At 42.3% G+C, this 15,785-nt stretch overlaps 1 protein-coding gene across 4 annotated transcripts in view; it reads left to right on the top strand.

The window, feature by feature from the left end:
- The window catches only part of MBNL2 (muscleblind like splicing regulator 2), a 156,491-nt gene that overhangs the window by 42,097 nt on the left and 98,609 nt on the right, over positions 1-15,785 (top strand). For all 4 annotated transcript variants that reach the window (XM_080799299.1, XM_080799300.1, XM_080799298.1 and 1 more), the window contains exon 2: positions 5,264-6,041. In XM_080799299.1, coding sequence (XP_080655425.1) covers positions 5,868-6,041 — 174 coding nt within the window. In that variant the 5' untranslated portion in view covers positions 5,264-5,867. The remainder of the gene's footprint in view (positions 1-5,263; positions 6,042-15,785) is intronic.

The raw sequence follows: 15,785 nt of genomic DNA, 5'->3' as shown, positions 1-15,785 counted from the left end.
GGCCTCTGCCGTGCTAGCCCAGCTATTATACTTTGCAAATCGCAGGGCTAACGATGCTGGGTTTTGAAGATCAAATCATTTATCCCGGGGACAGATCCTCACTCTCACCCCTGACCTCCTTGGCAAGAAACAGGGTAAGCCAATGCCACCGGCTCTAATTTCCATTCCAGGATAATACTGAGATTCCCCATTCAGAGCCTTATTCCCTTCGTTTACACTTTGGTCCGTATTCCAGTGCAGGTGTTCATTGGAGGGGGATCAGGACTTCGTTTGACAAACATTTGTGGAGCATATTCTGAGTTCTGAGGATTTGAAACTAATGGGAATGTCTGTTACAGACACAAGGCAAAACATGGGGCAGGTGGTTGCATAAGTCAGTATTTAAGTTCTTGAGAATTAGGGGGTCATACTTAAAAATGATCACCGGGTACTGTTAAGAGATCAGCAGAGGGGGTGGTGGGGGTTTTTGAGGAGCAGGATTTCAAGACTCAGAAGCCATATCAATGCTCAGCCTGCAAGGCTACAGGCACCGCCTCCTCTCTGAGGGGCTCAGAAAGCGAGGAGGGGGAGAGAACACAAGGTTCCGAATGCCTGAGGAGGACAAGGCAAGGGACCCCGATGAAGAAACCAGGCCAGAGAAATCACTGGGAAGAGCTACTTCTGAATTCTGCCTGGGTTCTGCACCGGAAGGAGCTAATTGGGGATAGCATTGATTGGGACGTTGGAAATAAAACTGAAGCATGAGTCAAAAAGAACTGAGAAAAATGGCTGCACGAGCAGAGCACTGGGAGAAATATAAAGGAGAAGGAACTGGAAAATCATGTAAGTAGGAGACCCTGCTTTCCCAGTGGAGCCCAGAAACCTCTGGGAAAGGTAAAAGGTGCCTCGCATATAAGCAGGACCAACGGCAGCATACATGGGACCTTTTTGAGAATGAGAAAAAGGTGCCCCCTCCATTTGGACACATTTTCCGAGGGGCTCCTCTGGGCAGGTGAACTAAAAAATGCTGCTCGCTCCTCCCCACGCACCCAGAGCGCTGGGGGATGGCCTCTGCCTCTGTGTTTCCAGCAAGCCCTCAAACCAAGGAGGCTTCCCGGCAATGGTTCCCGAATACTTGGGTGCGCATCACATCCAGGGTCACTGCCGGGGCCCCAGAGTGTTTGATGCATTTCTGGATTGGTAGCAACTGAAGGAAGAAAGCAGGGACCGGTGAGGCTTTTGTAAGAACACTGTGGGATTGGTACTTGGGGAAACTTCTCTGTGTGTTCCCTTCGGGTGCAGAACCAATCAGTCTGAGAACCAAGGGATGCTCCAGATACGTGGCCCCCAGGACCCCGTTCTGTCGGTTCCTTTGATCTTGAATCCACCGTCCTGCTTTCGGTATCTGTGCATCTGCGAAAGCCGTAAGCCCGGCCGTTGATACAGAATCCTGAAACAGAATTATTCAATATTTATAGAGTAGCTCCTCCTTTTGCCTTGCATGATGACAGCATGTCATTGTTTACAAAGTATTTTTTATTTCCTCCATCCTCTGTCCTTCATGGCAGCAACCATGTCATGTAGTTAGGAATTGTTATCCACATTTTACCGATAAAGGAATTGGATCTCAAAGAAACAGACTTACCCAAGGTCACATGAAGGAACCTTGGCAAAATGAGGCTAGAAGCTGGCTCATAAGGCAGGGTACTTTCCACCATTCCATGACCTTCTGTGTTGGCTGAGAGAAAAAAAATGCAAACGCTCCTAAGACGTTACCATCAATAGAAATCTAACGGGAGCTACATATTGCTCTGAATTCTGGAGGGGATAAAGAGAAGCCAAGTGAGTTTAATTTTCATAGTAGCATTTAATCCAGTGACTTAAAATATTAGCAACTCATGATGTGGTAAATATGAAACAATATTAACGGGACATTTTCACATTATTTTTTGTATGAAGGATGTGAAAGTGTGAATTTCACACGTAAAGCACAACTCAGGAGCTGATTTCATTGGAAATTCTGGATCTGTATTTACGTCTCGTAAAATGTGCAACTGAAAAGTAGATTCATGTACTTGAGTCAGTCCAAGTACACTTGAAAGTTTTCCAGTCACTAAACTGAGGATCAATGTTTAAGTTAAATTTACATTAATTAAGAATAAAGAAAAAATTAAAATTTAGTTCCTCAGTGGCACTAGCCACCTTTCAAGTGTTCAGAAGCCACACATAGCTGGTGGCCTCATTACTGGAGAGCAAAGCCTTAACATGTCACACTCCTCCAGGGAATCTGTAGTCTGGTAGATCCAATACGGATTTTGGTCTGTGTGTTAGCAGAGTTTAGTCTTGTCCTTTGATAACCGTGTCAAAAGATGGTTTCCTCCATCCTTACCCATCACCGGCCACCTCCTTTGGTGGCCTTCCTTAACCTCCTTCAAATCTGCTCTCTCTCCCTTATTCCACAAGTACCTGCTTGTACCCATTCCAGAAGCTGGAGGCGGTGATGACCTAAGGGAGACAGTGTCTTTGACAACAGTAGCTCCGTAACTTTTAGGATAAAAACAGAGCAAGCTGGAAGAAAGAGGGGATTCATGAGAAGATAGCAATATTGTTAGGTACAATATGGTGTACTTCCATTTCCTTCTGGAAGGTCACAGGACTCTGGCCATCAGAAAGCATGGCTCCACTGGTTTAATTTTATTTTATTTAAGATTTTTCATTGACTTATTTGACAGAGATCACAAGTAGGCAGAGAAAAAGGAAGAAGCAGGTTCCCTGCTGAGCAGAGAGCCCGATGCAGGGCTCGATCCCAGGACCCTGGAATCATGACCTGAGCTGAAGGCAGAGGCTTTAACCCACTGAGCCACCCACGCACCCCAGCTCCACTGGTTTTAAAAGCAAGTTCACCTCCCTAAAGCCTGACCTGCTAAATTCTGGTTGGATTTTCATAGTAACTAGAAATGGCAATCTGTTTTTTCCTGGGGAAAATAATACTTTCTTACCCAAAAGTATAAGCAAATGGGCACCCCATTCACTGGACTGGGTTGACAGCCTTGTTCCTGCGTGGTTTTGAGGAATACTTGAGTCATTACTCATTTACTATCTGTGCATAAATTTTTGCCTATTTCTTTCCCTACACATGAAGCCATGGCCAAGGTTGTGCTGCCTTTGGGGATGAGTTCTCCTGCGTCTTTGTTGTCCTGGAATCCCATCAGACCCTGGTCCATAGGACTCAGGGGCTCTATGAAATATTGTGTAACTCGAACTAGATGGGGCCAACCTATCATTTGAAACCTCATTAGTAGTCCCTTGGCTCCACGGAATACACAGGCAGGAATGTTTTCTTGTCCCTCGCTTCCCTCATCCTTTGTTCTCCACGGGGGTTAGTAATGGGGGTTGAGGTAATGAGGGTGCAGGTCCAGGCTGGTCTGCGAAACCTGACCCAGAGTAAATTTGGTTATTAAACTCCTCTTCTTGAACTGCCTGGTTAAGCGAGTTGATGTTAGCTGCTGGGAACACAATGCTGCCAAACAGACAAGCAGGAGCCTGCCTGTCCCCTCAAATATTTTACATTCGGAGTTAGGTATGTGTCATAGCTCCCGAGCTTGCCAATTTCCTTAAATGCACATACAATTATTACTCATTCAAACACTTCTGCTAACAAGTAAAAAAAAGTCCTGGGATGAAGTAGCGTTTCCTACTAGTCCCAAGAGGTGTCCTGCTAAATAAATGTTCTGTGATCAGATAAGCTTGAGAGATGTCATTGTTTCTCTTCCCCTATTAGAGACTCACTGGAGAGCAGACGAAAAGAAAACAAAACAAAACCCTATGGCAAGGAAGCCCGTTCGGCCGGGTTTACCTGGAATTAACGAAACCTAATTACCACGAGACCTACTTTTTCAGGGAACATTTCTGAGCCATGCAAAAATTACTACTGCCTGAACGTATTTGTACATGCTGATTTTAAGTAATCGACTTCCCGTTTCCATTGAGTTCTTATTTAAATTTTTTTTAGAAGGACATCAAGGCGAGGCATGCGGTGAACGTAGTAGCTTGTAGCACATAAAATTTATGAAAATGATCGGTGTCTGGTATTCAGTCTTTTATGCATCCTGAACCCAGCCATGTTAAATTTCTAATATTTTAACGACTCTGTAATCCTTGAAAATATTAAAAACAATGAAATATAGTGATTTCAGAAATTTGAATTTACTAATTACATTTTTAAAAGGTTTTATTTATTTGTTTGACACAGAGAGAGAGAGAGAGATCACAAGTAGGCAGAGAAGCAGGAAGAGAGAGAGGGGGAAGCAGGCTCCCAGCTGAGCACAGAGCCCGATGCAGGGCTCGATCCCAGGACTCCAGGATCATGACCTGAGCCGAAGGCAGAGACCTTAAACCCACTGAGCCACCCAGGTGCCCCTACTAATTACATTTTTGTTGTAGGAATGTGATTTAACTCCAGCATTCCCCAGAATGGAGCAGACTGTGACTCCATTAGAACCTAAACCGAACTAAGCTAAGGCTAGTTTGCATTCATCCCTTGAGTCAGTGAGGCGGTCTTCAGTGAAATCGGTCAGTAAATATTTTTTGAGGACCTAATGGCCATGAACTAAGGCACCAGGGACACAGAAATGACAAATACAAATAGTCCTTACCCTCTGAGTGCTTACAGGGTAGAGGGGAATTCTAACGTGAAGGAAGTACTAACAGCAGAGAGGAAGTCTGAGAGACCTAAAAATAAATACTAGGAGGCTTCTACCAGATCCGTTTCTAAGTTCAAATCTCTGTAAACCGGAAAGGATGTAAATGATAAGGTTCTCATGCTTCATCCAAAATGCCAATACCCGTATTATATAGGAGAGACACCTCCCGAATGATTGTTGATAGCATTTCCAACAATAAAATCAATGGCCTAAATGTGAAATTAATCGGAAGCCATGGTTCTAATACACTGTTTTGGCAATGAGGCACATTAGATGGGATTGTTTCGGAATGCCTAATTATTGTGTCTGCCACACTCATGTGTTTGAGTCATTCCTAACTTTTGGACTGCTGCCTAGATCATTTCTGCAATACGGTTGCAGTTGCGTATTCTTCCTCCCTCCCTCCCTCCCTCCCTCTCTCTCTCTCTCTCTCTCTAATGCATAACTTTTTTCACGAGCCTCTAAGCTCAAAGCTCAAAACTGCACTTTTGCAAATTCTAGATAAGAGCTGAAAACAGTTTGTCCAAGTGTCGATTCTACTGAGTTTGGGTGTAAGTTAATGTTTTCTTTGTGTTCTGCAGGTTTCGTGATTTAAAAGTGCCTGTGCGAAGTCACTTTTGCTGGAAGCTACAGCCCGAGCTCTTGTGGCGTTCAAATCGTTCTTCCGTCAAAGACACGTTACCCTGACCTTACAGTGGATGAAGATACCTCAATTGTCTGACTTTGCCAACTGCTCGCTTTCAAAATTTGGGAAGGTTGGGAGGAAGGAGAAACTCCTGCCAAGATCTGAGCGTCTAGGTGGCTTGTTTTCCAGCACCGTCAAGAGCGGTGAGCATCAGAACTGAATATTCTCCCAAGGAGTGCCATGATCTTGAAGTCACTTTATTAAAAACAGTTGTGTCTGCAGATCGGTCAAGAGACTCGGACGTTTGCAGCCGGAGATGACACTGCGCGTGCTTCTGCTGCGGCCCGCGGTCTTCAAGTGGGGCATATTGATTGATGAGTAACTGACCGCCGACAAATCCTTTCCTCACCGCTTCCTGGGCTGGACTTCACTAAGCAATTTATCATTTACCTTAAGACGCACATGTGGGGTTTTTCACAACAGTAGTTTCAGAATCATTGGGACCTGGATTGATTTCATCATTTGACGGAAACGAGCAGAGTCCCCGGCGCTTGAGCACCATGGCCTTGAACGTGGCCCCCGTCAGAGACACAAAATGGCTGACATTAGAGGTCTGCAGGCAGTTCCAGAGGGGCACCTGCTCCCGCTCCGATGAGGAGTGCAAATTTGCTCACCCCCCCAAGAGCTGCCAGGTGGAGAACGGAAGAGTCATTGCCTGCTTTGATTCCCTCAAGGTAAGGGGATGCATTTTCTGGGTCACGTCAATGGCACATTGGGTTTCCCAGTGGACTGTTTTCCATGGTACTTGTATGGGAGTTCCACAGTTGTTTCTGGGTTCTGTTTTCTTGTTTGTGTTGACTATTTGAGAGACTTTCACCCACTTTTTTTTTTTTTTATACCAGGCATACATAAATTTTTCACAGACCAATGTTTAAATTAAAAATACATGATGGTATATTTTGGGCCTGGCATGACATTCATGTACCCAAGAGTTTTAAATCAAAGTCTGGCTTGTGACAACTGAAGATAAATATTTTATTAACGTTTGATCTTCTGGAGGTTATATAAAGGTGAAGAAATTGAATGTGTCACTTCTATGTGCCAGTTAATCTGCTTCTCCTCTCGAAGAATTCTCTACTCTCGTGGCTTTCTTTCTTGACCAAGGGCTTCCTGAAATACTTCTTAATGGGTTGTTCATTCTCTCTGGCTAACAGAAATTTTTGAGTCACACTCAATACTCCCGAGAACCCACTATGTGTAAGTTAACCCATTGCAGAAGAAATGAATGTGATTCAGGATGACATCCTTGAGCTCACTGTCTGGGAGGGAAAATACAGCATGTTAGCAAATAACTATAATACTAGGCAAAAAGGGACACGTGCCTTAAGGGAGAAAGAGACCTCTGTGGGGATCTGTAGAAGGGAAAGCTAGCTTCCAGCTGGCCATTTCAAGAAATTTTTTAGGAGTTTGTAAGAACCTAAGTATACACCGAGTCTGGTGGGGCTTGGGGTTGTAGAAATAGAATTATAATGAAATATCTCATTGAAGGAAATAGGGGTGACTTAACCCATAATTCTTTGAGGTTTATTTTGCCCTACAATATGGTTTCTGTGAGTCTTAAGTTGTCTAAGACAGTTCTACTATCATCATGATATAGTTTGCAATGGAGATAAGATACATGGTCTAAAAAGAGCTGAAGGTTTACATGTCTGCAAAACTTCATATAAGTAAGCTTACCAAAGAGTTAAAAAAAAAGTTTATCCATGCTCTTGGGAAAACTCGTGCTGTGAGTTTACAAAATAGTGACGTTAGCCTCTTCTTGGGTATTGAAGGGTTGGGTATGTTTGGGGGATGATTTCTATCTTGAAGTAAGAAGTTATATCTTACGATATTTGTAAGTCAAAACCAAAATATGATTTCATATACTTAGGTATGTCTTAAAGGGAAAATGTGTCTATACACTAAAAGCAGAAGGATATATTTATAGACCAAGAGAAGTCTTTTAAGGGTTAAAATTTTAAAAATTAGATAGGCTGTTTATCTCAATAACTACCCCTATTTTACTACTTTTCACATAAAAAGTTTATTAGATTAGACTTTAAAAGTATGGATTATTTTGTCTACACAGAAATAAATAGATGAATAAATCATAGTTATATAAAATATAACAGCAAAAGCACATTTTTATATTAGTATTTATTTTGCTTTTAGTCAAACAAGTAAACTAAGTATGTATTTGCTTCTGTGGTTGTCACCAATGGAAACATCGACTATAAAAAGTAGTGTAGATTAAAAACTAGATCATAAGAACTTCAAGATGTGGAAACAGGTCCGAGATGAGAACTTCATTTTCCAGGTCATCCCACTTCCTTTGTTGTATTAATCCAAACCTTCTTTTGTTGCCTATTTACTATGAAGCCAATGTTTTAGGATTAAAACTTCCAATTCTTTAAACTAGTTAAGGAAATATGAGGGAGATATGCCCAATGTATCAAGGCTAAGTATTTCTTGAATGTCAAGAAAACAACAACTTCCATTCCCTTCTAATTTATCAACTCCCTGGGGCGCCTGGGTGGCTCAGTGGGTTAAGCCTCTGCCTTCAGCTCGGGTCATGATCCCAGGGTCCTGGGATCGAGCCCCACATCGGGCTCCACGCTCTGCGGAGAGCCTGCTTCCTCCTCCCTCTCTCTGCCTGCCTCTCTGTCTACTTGTGATCTTTGTCTGTCAAATAAATAAATAAATAATCTTAATTTATCAACTCCCTGTGGATCACCCAGGACCACAATTGTTTGAGGATTCCAACCTATAGAGAAAGGATCCAGAACAGTTATGTTTAGCATGAAAACATGAACAAAGCCATGAAAATGTGGAGCTTTAAAGATCATTTTCCAGAGTGTCTAGTAGAATCATTTTCAAGTGTTGAAGCAAAATTACATATTGCCTTAAGTTACCCGATCCCTTTGAGAATTGTAAATTTTTAGATTATTCAGTTTGAGTGTGATGTTATTTATTTTTAAAGTAGTCAAAATGTAAAGAATGTGAAAGGAGTCCACAGCCAGTAGAATAAGACAGATCCAAGAATCAGACCTGACCACTTCCCCACTTTGGGTGGGTCACTCCCTTCTTAGCTCTTGTCTCATGGGTAAAATGAGGATATTCACCAGTGAAATTGGCTTAAGCATGTGCAATGCCCAGCACCATGCTGGCCCAATCACCTTGCAAGGTGGTTGTAAGAATTACGAGTTCTTACAGTAAGGACAGGTAAATAAAAAAGATAGTCAAGAATGGTAGCTAATAAGAAAAATTATGATGACAAACATACTTAAGCTGTTTAATCTTATTTCATTTACTCTTTTAAATAAGACCACGTCACTCAGTGGAACCAGCCTAAGACAGAAGTGCAAGATTTGAATGAATTCTGGCTGGTTACAGGCAAATTATTGAGATAAATTACTCTACCTCCTTGACTTCAGTTTCCTTTTATTTAAAATTGTTGTAATATTTCCAACTTCGTAAGGTTACTAAAAAGACTAACAGGCCTAAGATGTGAGAGATACCTAACATAGGGCAAGACATGGTAGGGACTAGTCATGGTAGTTATTTACCTCTCATAATAAAGTATCACAGCATAGACATTGATATTGATGACTGGCTTTATAGCCAAGAGGTGTCCAACCTATAAAGCGTCCAACTCTTCATGTGTCCAAACTCTTAAGAATCTACGGTATGAGTGCTAACAGCTCAGTGATGCAAATTAGTCGTGACATTACAAGAAATCAAGTTTGAAGCAGGAATTATTTTTGTTGTTATTATTTGCTAGAAGGTATTTTCTCAAACACTGTGGAATACTTTTATGCACAAAAATAGGTAAGAGGAAACTGTGTCAGCATATCAGTATAGAGACTGGTCTAGTGCAAACCCAGGTTATTCCTTGTTTTGTTTTATTTTTTGTTATGAGTCATTTGCATCTATGAGTAAATGTCCATAAATACATACTAAACAAATCTGAGGGTTTAGACAAGAGATTTGCTGAGGCTTTTGTGAAGAGAATTGTACGTACATAAATACTTTTCATAAAAGAGGATTCAGAAAATTGAGCAGAGTTCTTATGACAACTGTACTTTATTCCCAACTGTTACCTTTTTGCAGTTTAACTGAAACCCCTGAGCATGCATGGCATTTGTGATATTTTTTTTAACAGTGGATTTGCTTACATTTTTTCCCAAAAGGCCAGAACATTCTGGAACATTGTGTTTTACAAGCTAGGTTAACTTGACAAAATGCAAATTGCTTCGTGAGCAGTTAACTTCCCTGCAGCCTTGACCAACCCTATCTCTGTGTCTTTACAATCCATGAAACAGCCGCCCTCACAGCTGAGATGTTTAAGATTTTTCTTTCCAGGTTCTTTTCCCTGTAACCGAGAGAGGAACTAATCTGGCTTGTTTTGCAAATTGAAACATCCAGAAAGGAATAAATGAATTAGCTGCAATGCTTTTTGAGACGAAAGATTTTGGAATTTACCACTTGATGAAGTATTTAATATATTTACTTCAACATGTTAATTCAGACTGAATTTTAAAAAGGAAACAATTTTTTAAATCATGTTGCCAGTTTTAACAAAACAGAAGCAAAAAACACTCCTAGAGTATTTGGGGAAATTATTTAGACTTTACATAATAAAAATCCGTTCAAAGACAGCATGATTCTTTTAACACCTGAATGAGATGATGTCATTCCCCCATTGAAGGCCTTCCAGTGGCTTCTGATCTCACCTGAGTAAAGACCAATCCTTCGGAAAGCTGTTTAGGCCCTAGGAGACCTGCTTCTCACCCTCACTAACCTGACTACAGTCCCACCCCTGTCCCCTCATCCACCCCACTTCTTTGCCATCCCCCCTGGATGTACCAACTAGGTTTCCACCTGAGGGTGTTAGTATTTGCTCTTTGCTCTGCCTAGAATATTCTTGCCTCAGTTGTATGAGCAGCTTGTCCTTCATTCCCTTCAGGCTTCCGATCAAAAATGCCAATGGTGAAGCCTTTCTGCTTACCTTATTTCAAATAGTTATTTCCCTACTACTGTCATTCCCTTTCCTCATCATCTTGCTTTACTCTTCTCCCTAACAATGATCACCTTCTGGTAAACCATATCCATACTTAACTTTTGTTCATTATCTGCACCCCCTCCATTCTGCTAGAATGTAAGCTCCATATAGATGAGGACTGTATTTTTTTTGACTACTGTTGTATCCCCAGAGCCTAGAACAGTGTTTCATACACATTAGATGCTCAGTAAATAATGTTGAATGATAGAGCGTGTTCATCAGGAAAGTATTCAAGCCTCTCAGATAGGGCTTCCACAATACGGCTGTACAGTAGGGTGCATTTCTCAACATAGTCTACGTGACCAGTACCCCCCAGAGTTTTGCAGTGCACAACCTGCGCAGTCATGTGCTTTGCCCCCATTCTCAATATCTCAGTAGATCTCAAAATGAGGGAGCTCTGTGCAGGAATTGGAGACACAAGTATAACTCTGGAAGTGTAATACATCATTGGAAAATTGACAAGTAAATTATTTCACTTTCTCTGAAGCTACATATGATGCAGAAACTACTTTTTATTGTTCTCTCTTTGGTGCTAAGTTTCAAAAATGGAAAAAAAAAAAAAAAGTAGATCCTGCTCAGTTATTTACAGGATGCTGGCTGTAAGTTGGCTGGTGGCAAATAAAATTTTAGTCTTCATATGTATGGGTGAAAATTTTAAAATTAAAAATGATAGTAAAAACATACTAAAAAATCTATGTCATTGGCCTTGACCTTAACTTCATGTTCTTGAATTGCTTTCAATAAAGGGAAATTCTTTGTAGAAATTGCTTGAGTATTGGGACGCCTGGGTGGCTCAGTTGGTTAAGTGGCTGCCTTCGGCTCAGGTCATGATCCCAGCGTCCTGGGAACGGGTCCCACATCGGGCTCCTTGCTCGGCGGGGAGCCTGCTTCTCCCTCTGCCTCCGTCTGCCTGTGCTCACTTGCTCTCTCTCTCTCTGACAAATAAATAAAATCTTAAAAAAAAAAATTGCTTGAGTGTTTTTAAAAATATATGCTCAATTCTGGCCTGAGTTGAAAATATAATCTCAGTCAATTATTTCCTTACCAATAGAAATCTCTGTAGTCATATAGAGCCCACTATCTAGCAGGCACTTTTTACACCTTATCAGTTCCTTCCAACAACTCTGTGAGGTAAATATTATTCACCCAACCATTGTAGCTGTGGATGCAGATTCAAAATTGTAAGTGACTCACATGTAACTTATAAATGGTGGGGAAGGGACCTACTTGGAGGTAAATGTGACTCCAAATCTGCCACCATCCTTTCCCTCCTCCTAATTCGTTTTACAGAATAAATCACTGGTCTAATGAATTCTATGTCTCCTAATATCTTAATAATATTCATGTTTAACAAGCTTAGCATACTGAAGTGTCAAAAACATTTTAAATAGAAGCCCCCGGGAATAAACCAGTTTAGGTACTAAAAAACTAAATATTTGAAAAAGAGAGAGAACAAGGCACGTATATTTATTTTTATTTGTATTTGTTTACAAACATTATACCATCACTAACTAGGTCTCAGTAACAAGAGTGGTGTTGGTCCATGATGTTGGTGTGTGTGTGCGTGCCCATGTGATTCTGAAATGTGATTCTGATTTTGGGTGTTATGATAAAGGGCAGAACAGATTCTACTTTAAGGATTCTTGGACCCACCAATTCTACTTCCTACATGAGAGGTCCATTTCCCTGTTATCTGACTTCTGCCCTCCAGGGCAAATCAGCCACTTGCCCCTTCCTGACATTATTCCGACATCCATATAACAGTTTATACCCCTAAGTGTGTGTCCCCGTATAAGCCCGTAAGCTTCCAATAGGTAGGATTGTGTCTTACTCATCTCTGTGTCCAGGCACCTAGCATGGCATCTGGCATGTAGCAGAAAGGCGAGAATAACCATTCACGGAATGCATACATTAACAAAGTCATCCCCACAACTTTTCAAAAGGGACTTATGGATGATCATCAGTGAACTTCAGACCCCAAGCTTCTCTGCATGGCTGTTCATCATTGCCTTTAACTTGTCTGTTTCGTTCTGTAAGCTGGTCAGCCCCCGCTTTGGAATTCCCTCCCACTCTTATCCTCTTATCCAAGCTCTTCCTAGGTCACCTTGGTGATCAGTTCTGAAAGGGGGTCTGCAACTCAGCATTCAGTTCCCACCTCTGTGCCCATCCATCACCATTCTGGGTGTATGCTCTTTCCTTGCCAACCCTTTGGCTCCAAATGCCCACCAAACACCCCATATGCATGGTCCATACTCACCTGTTCCACATATCTAAATCCAGACTCTTCACCCTGTCCCCACCCAAAGTCATCAGCCCACTCCATCCCCACGCCTTGTTCCCCAGGCACAAAACCTTAGCTTGATCCTGACCACCACGCTGAGGATCCTCAGGCTTTCTTTTTCCTTCTTGTTTTGGTTGTAGAGAGGTACAGCATCTTTAAGAATGAATAAAAACTACAGAATTTTTCCCCAAATACAGACTATTGTAACAAATCTCAAGATCTCAAGGGTTTCATGTTGGCCTCTAGAAACTCTCTAGGGACTGCAAGTTAAGAAACTCTCATCTACAGAGATGACTCATACATGAAAGGGGCACAGGAAGACCCAGAGGGTCATTAAAGATGCTCTTTGGTTATTTCTCTGGGGCCAAGATTAGTACCTAATACTTCCTGATACTCAAGATATTTCTATGCTAAGGAAGAGCTCTAACTTCTGGAACAAGAGGAGGGCCATTGCTCCCGTGAAGGACAGTTGGAACCCATTTAAGTTCTCGAGTGTCCTACTTAGGGATAGCACATATGTGGCGTGTATGAGTGATGCTGCCTTCCTGGGGACATGGCATCTACCATCGAGAAACCTACACTCGAACCTGTCTAAAATTAAGAGTTAGACGAAATAATCTCTGTATTCATTTCCTAGGGCTGTCATAACAAATTACCAAAGACAGGGCGGCTTAACACAACAGAAATGTATCATCTGTCAGTTCTGGGAGCTGCAAGTCCAGTCAAGTGTTGGCAGGACCATGTTCCCCCTGACGCGTCTTCCAGTTTCTGGAAACTCAGTGTTCTCTGGCTTGTGGCAACACACCTCCAATCTCTGCCTGCAGCTTCAGACGTGTCTTCCCATGTGTCTCTCTTCGCATGGTCTTCCCTCTGAGTCTGTGTCTAAATTTCCTCTTCTTATAAGGACGGCAGTTACATTAGGTTAGGGCTCCCCTTTTCTGGTAGGACCTCATCTTAATCAGCCATAAATATCTGCCATGACCCTACTTCCAAATCAGGTCGCCTTCTGGGGAATGGGGGTTCATCCTTCAATTCCTCTTTTGGGTGGAGGGGGACTTAGTTCAACCATAAGAATAATATTGAAACCTCGAAAACGTCAGAAATCAAACACCGTAGTCTAATTCATGAGCCCAGACTGGTTTCAGAAACTGTCTCTACACACCACTCTGGATAGGCACGTGCCATCATCGGAGTTGGCAAGAGAGAGGAGGCTTGAAAAACTCCAATCTTTGGTACTGAGTAGAAGGAAGAGAGATGATCAGTTGATATTCTATGATTACAATATCTGTGTTTAAAACATGTGAAAATAGGTAAAAATATTTCAGAGAGAAAAATGGCAAAACTTATTTTCTCCAAAAACCAAATGGGAGTAAAATATCTCTTTTAACCTTAATTATATTCTTTAATAATTACATTTATTTATTATTCACTTTGCCTTGGGCGGCGATGCTAAACTTTTGTTCGTCTGCGTAGCAGTTTCTTATGAAACCATTTTCCCACCAAAGCTTAAGGAGAAAGGCACACTTACCATGATTTGCTTAATACTCTCTTTTTTTCTCAAAATGGAAATAGCATGTTGTCAGGACCCCTCCTCCTTTCGTTCAGACTTTTGGTTTTATTTTAGGACATTGTTAATACGATGAACAAAGTGAAGATTTAAAGTCAAAGCCCTGACCTGGGGGTCTGTATCTGAGCCCTGGCTTTTCTGTGCATTATTGTACAGTTCCCCAATCTGAGCGGGCTCCAAGTGCCCCGACAACTCATTCATTCATTCACTCATTCATTCGTTCATTCCCTCTTTCACTAAACAAGAGGTGTGAACCAAGATCTGCAGGGCTCAGCAGGAAATAGGAGGGAGGCACTGTGCACTCACCATTGGGGAAACCCAGGGACCAGTGCAGGCTGCAGATGGGAAACTGAAGAACTCAGGACCCCACTGAATATGGCAGCCACCACTCACCCACACACAGCTGTGGCCTGCCTTATGAGAATCCTGGGATTTCTTTTTTTTTTTTTTTTTTTAAGATTTTATTTATTTGAGGGGCGCCTGGGTGGCTCAGTCCTTCAGCATCTGCCTTTGGCTCAGGCCATGATCCTAGCATCCTGGGATCGAGCCCCACACATTGGGCTTCCTGGTCCGCAGGAAGCCTGCATTCCCTTTCCTAGTCTCCCTGCTTGTGTTCCCTCTCTTGCTGTGTCTCTCTCTGTCAAATAAATAAATAAAATCTTTTAAAAAAAGATTTTATTTATTAGAGAGGGAGAGAGCACAAGCAGGGGAGTGGCAGGGAGAGGGAGAAGCAGGTTCCCTGTTGAGCAGGGAGCCCAGCGCAGGGCTTGATCCCAGGACCCTCTGATCATGACCCAAGCTGAAGGCAGACACTTAACGGACAGAACCACCCAGGTGCCCCAAATCCTGAGATGTGTTATTTTGGTGTAAAGTTTCCCAATTTCTAAACCTTGGCAACCAATTAAAATATTTCCAAATCCTGAAGTTCAAACAAAACGCACCTACAGGCTGGATTCCATCTGTAGGCTGCCATGTTTAACTTCTGTTCAAAACCAATAAACAAGTATTGATCGTGGGCCAGGGGCTGCTGGGCACTGGGAGTAGAAGAGTGTACACCCCTCCTCCCGTCGGTAGCGATCACGGAGGGCAGACCGAATTTATCACTTGCTCTGAATCATCCCTGGAAGACTTTATGCACGTCGTGTTGCTGAATAACTCTCTGGTTTCCCCTTACCTCACTGGCCGTTCCTGCTCTGTCTTCCTTCCTGAGTCCTCCTCCTTCTGACCTCTAAATGCCCGCATGATTCCAGGCTTGGTCTTTGAACAGCTCTGTGTTTCCGCACGTCCACAGTGACCCACCACCTTCCCCTTGTAACTCACCAAGCGTGATCCTGCCTCGGAGCCTCGGTACTTTCTGGCCCATATTCCAGAGAACTGGACTCCCTAGATGGCCTCATCCAACCAATAGCTCTACGCATCTTTCGTATGCTGAACATTTCTTAATTTCTAACTCTGGCCCTGATTTCTCCCCTAAGCTCTAGACTCATGTGTTCGATCTCCCGCCTGACATTTTTACCTGGATATTTAAG

This window comes from Martes martes (genome assembly GCF_963455335.1).
Source record: "Martes martes genome assembly, chromosome: 3".
Lineage (NCBI taxonomy): Eukaryota > Metazoa > Chordata > Mammalia > Carnivora > Mustelidae > Martes > Martes martes.
Note: the sequence above shows the minus strand (reverse complement) of the source record. Positions and strands in the feature narration are given on the sequence as shown.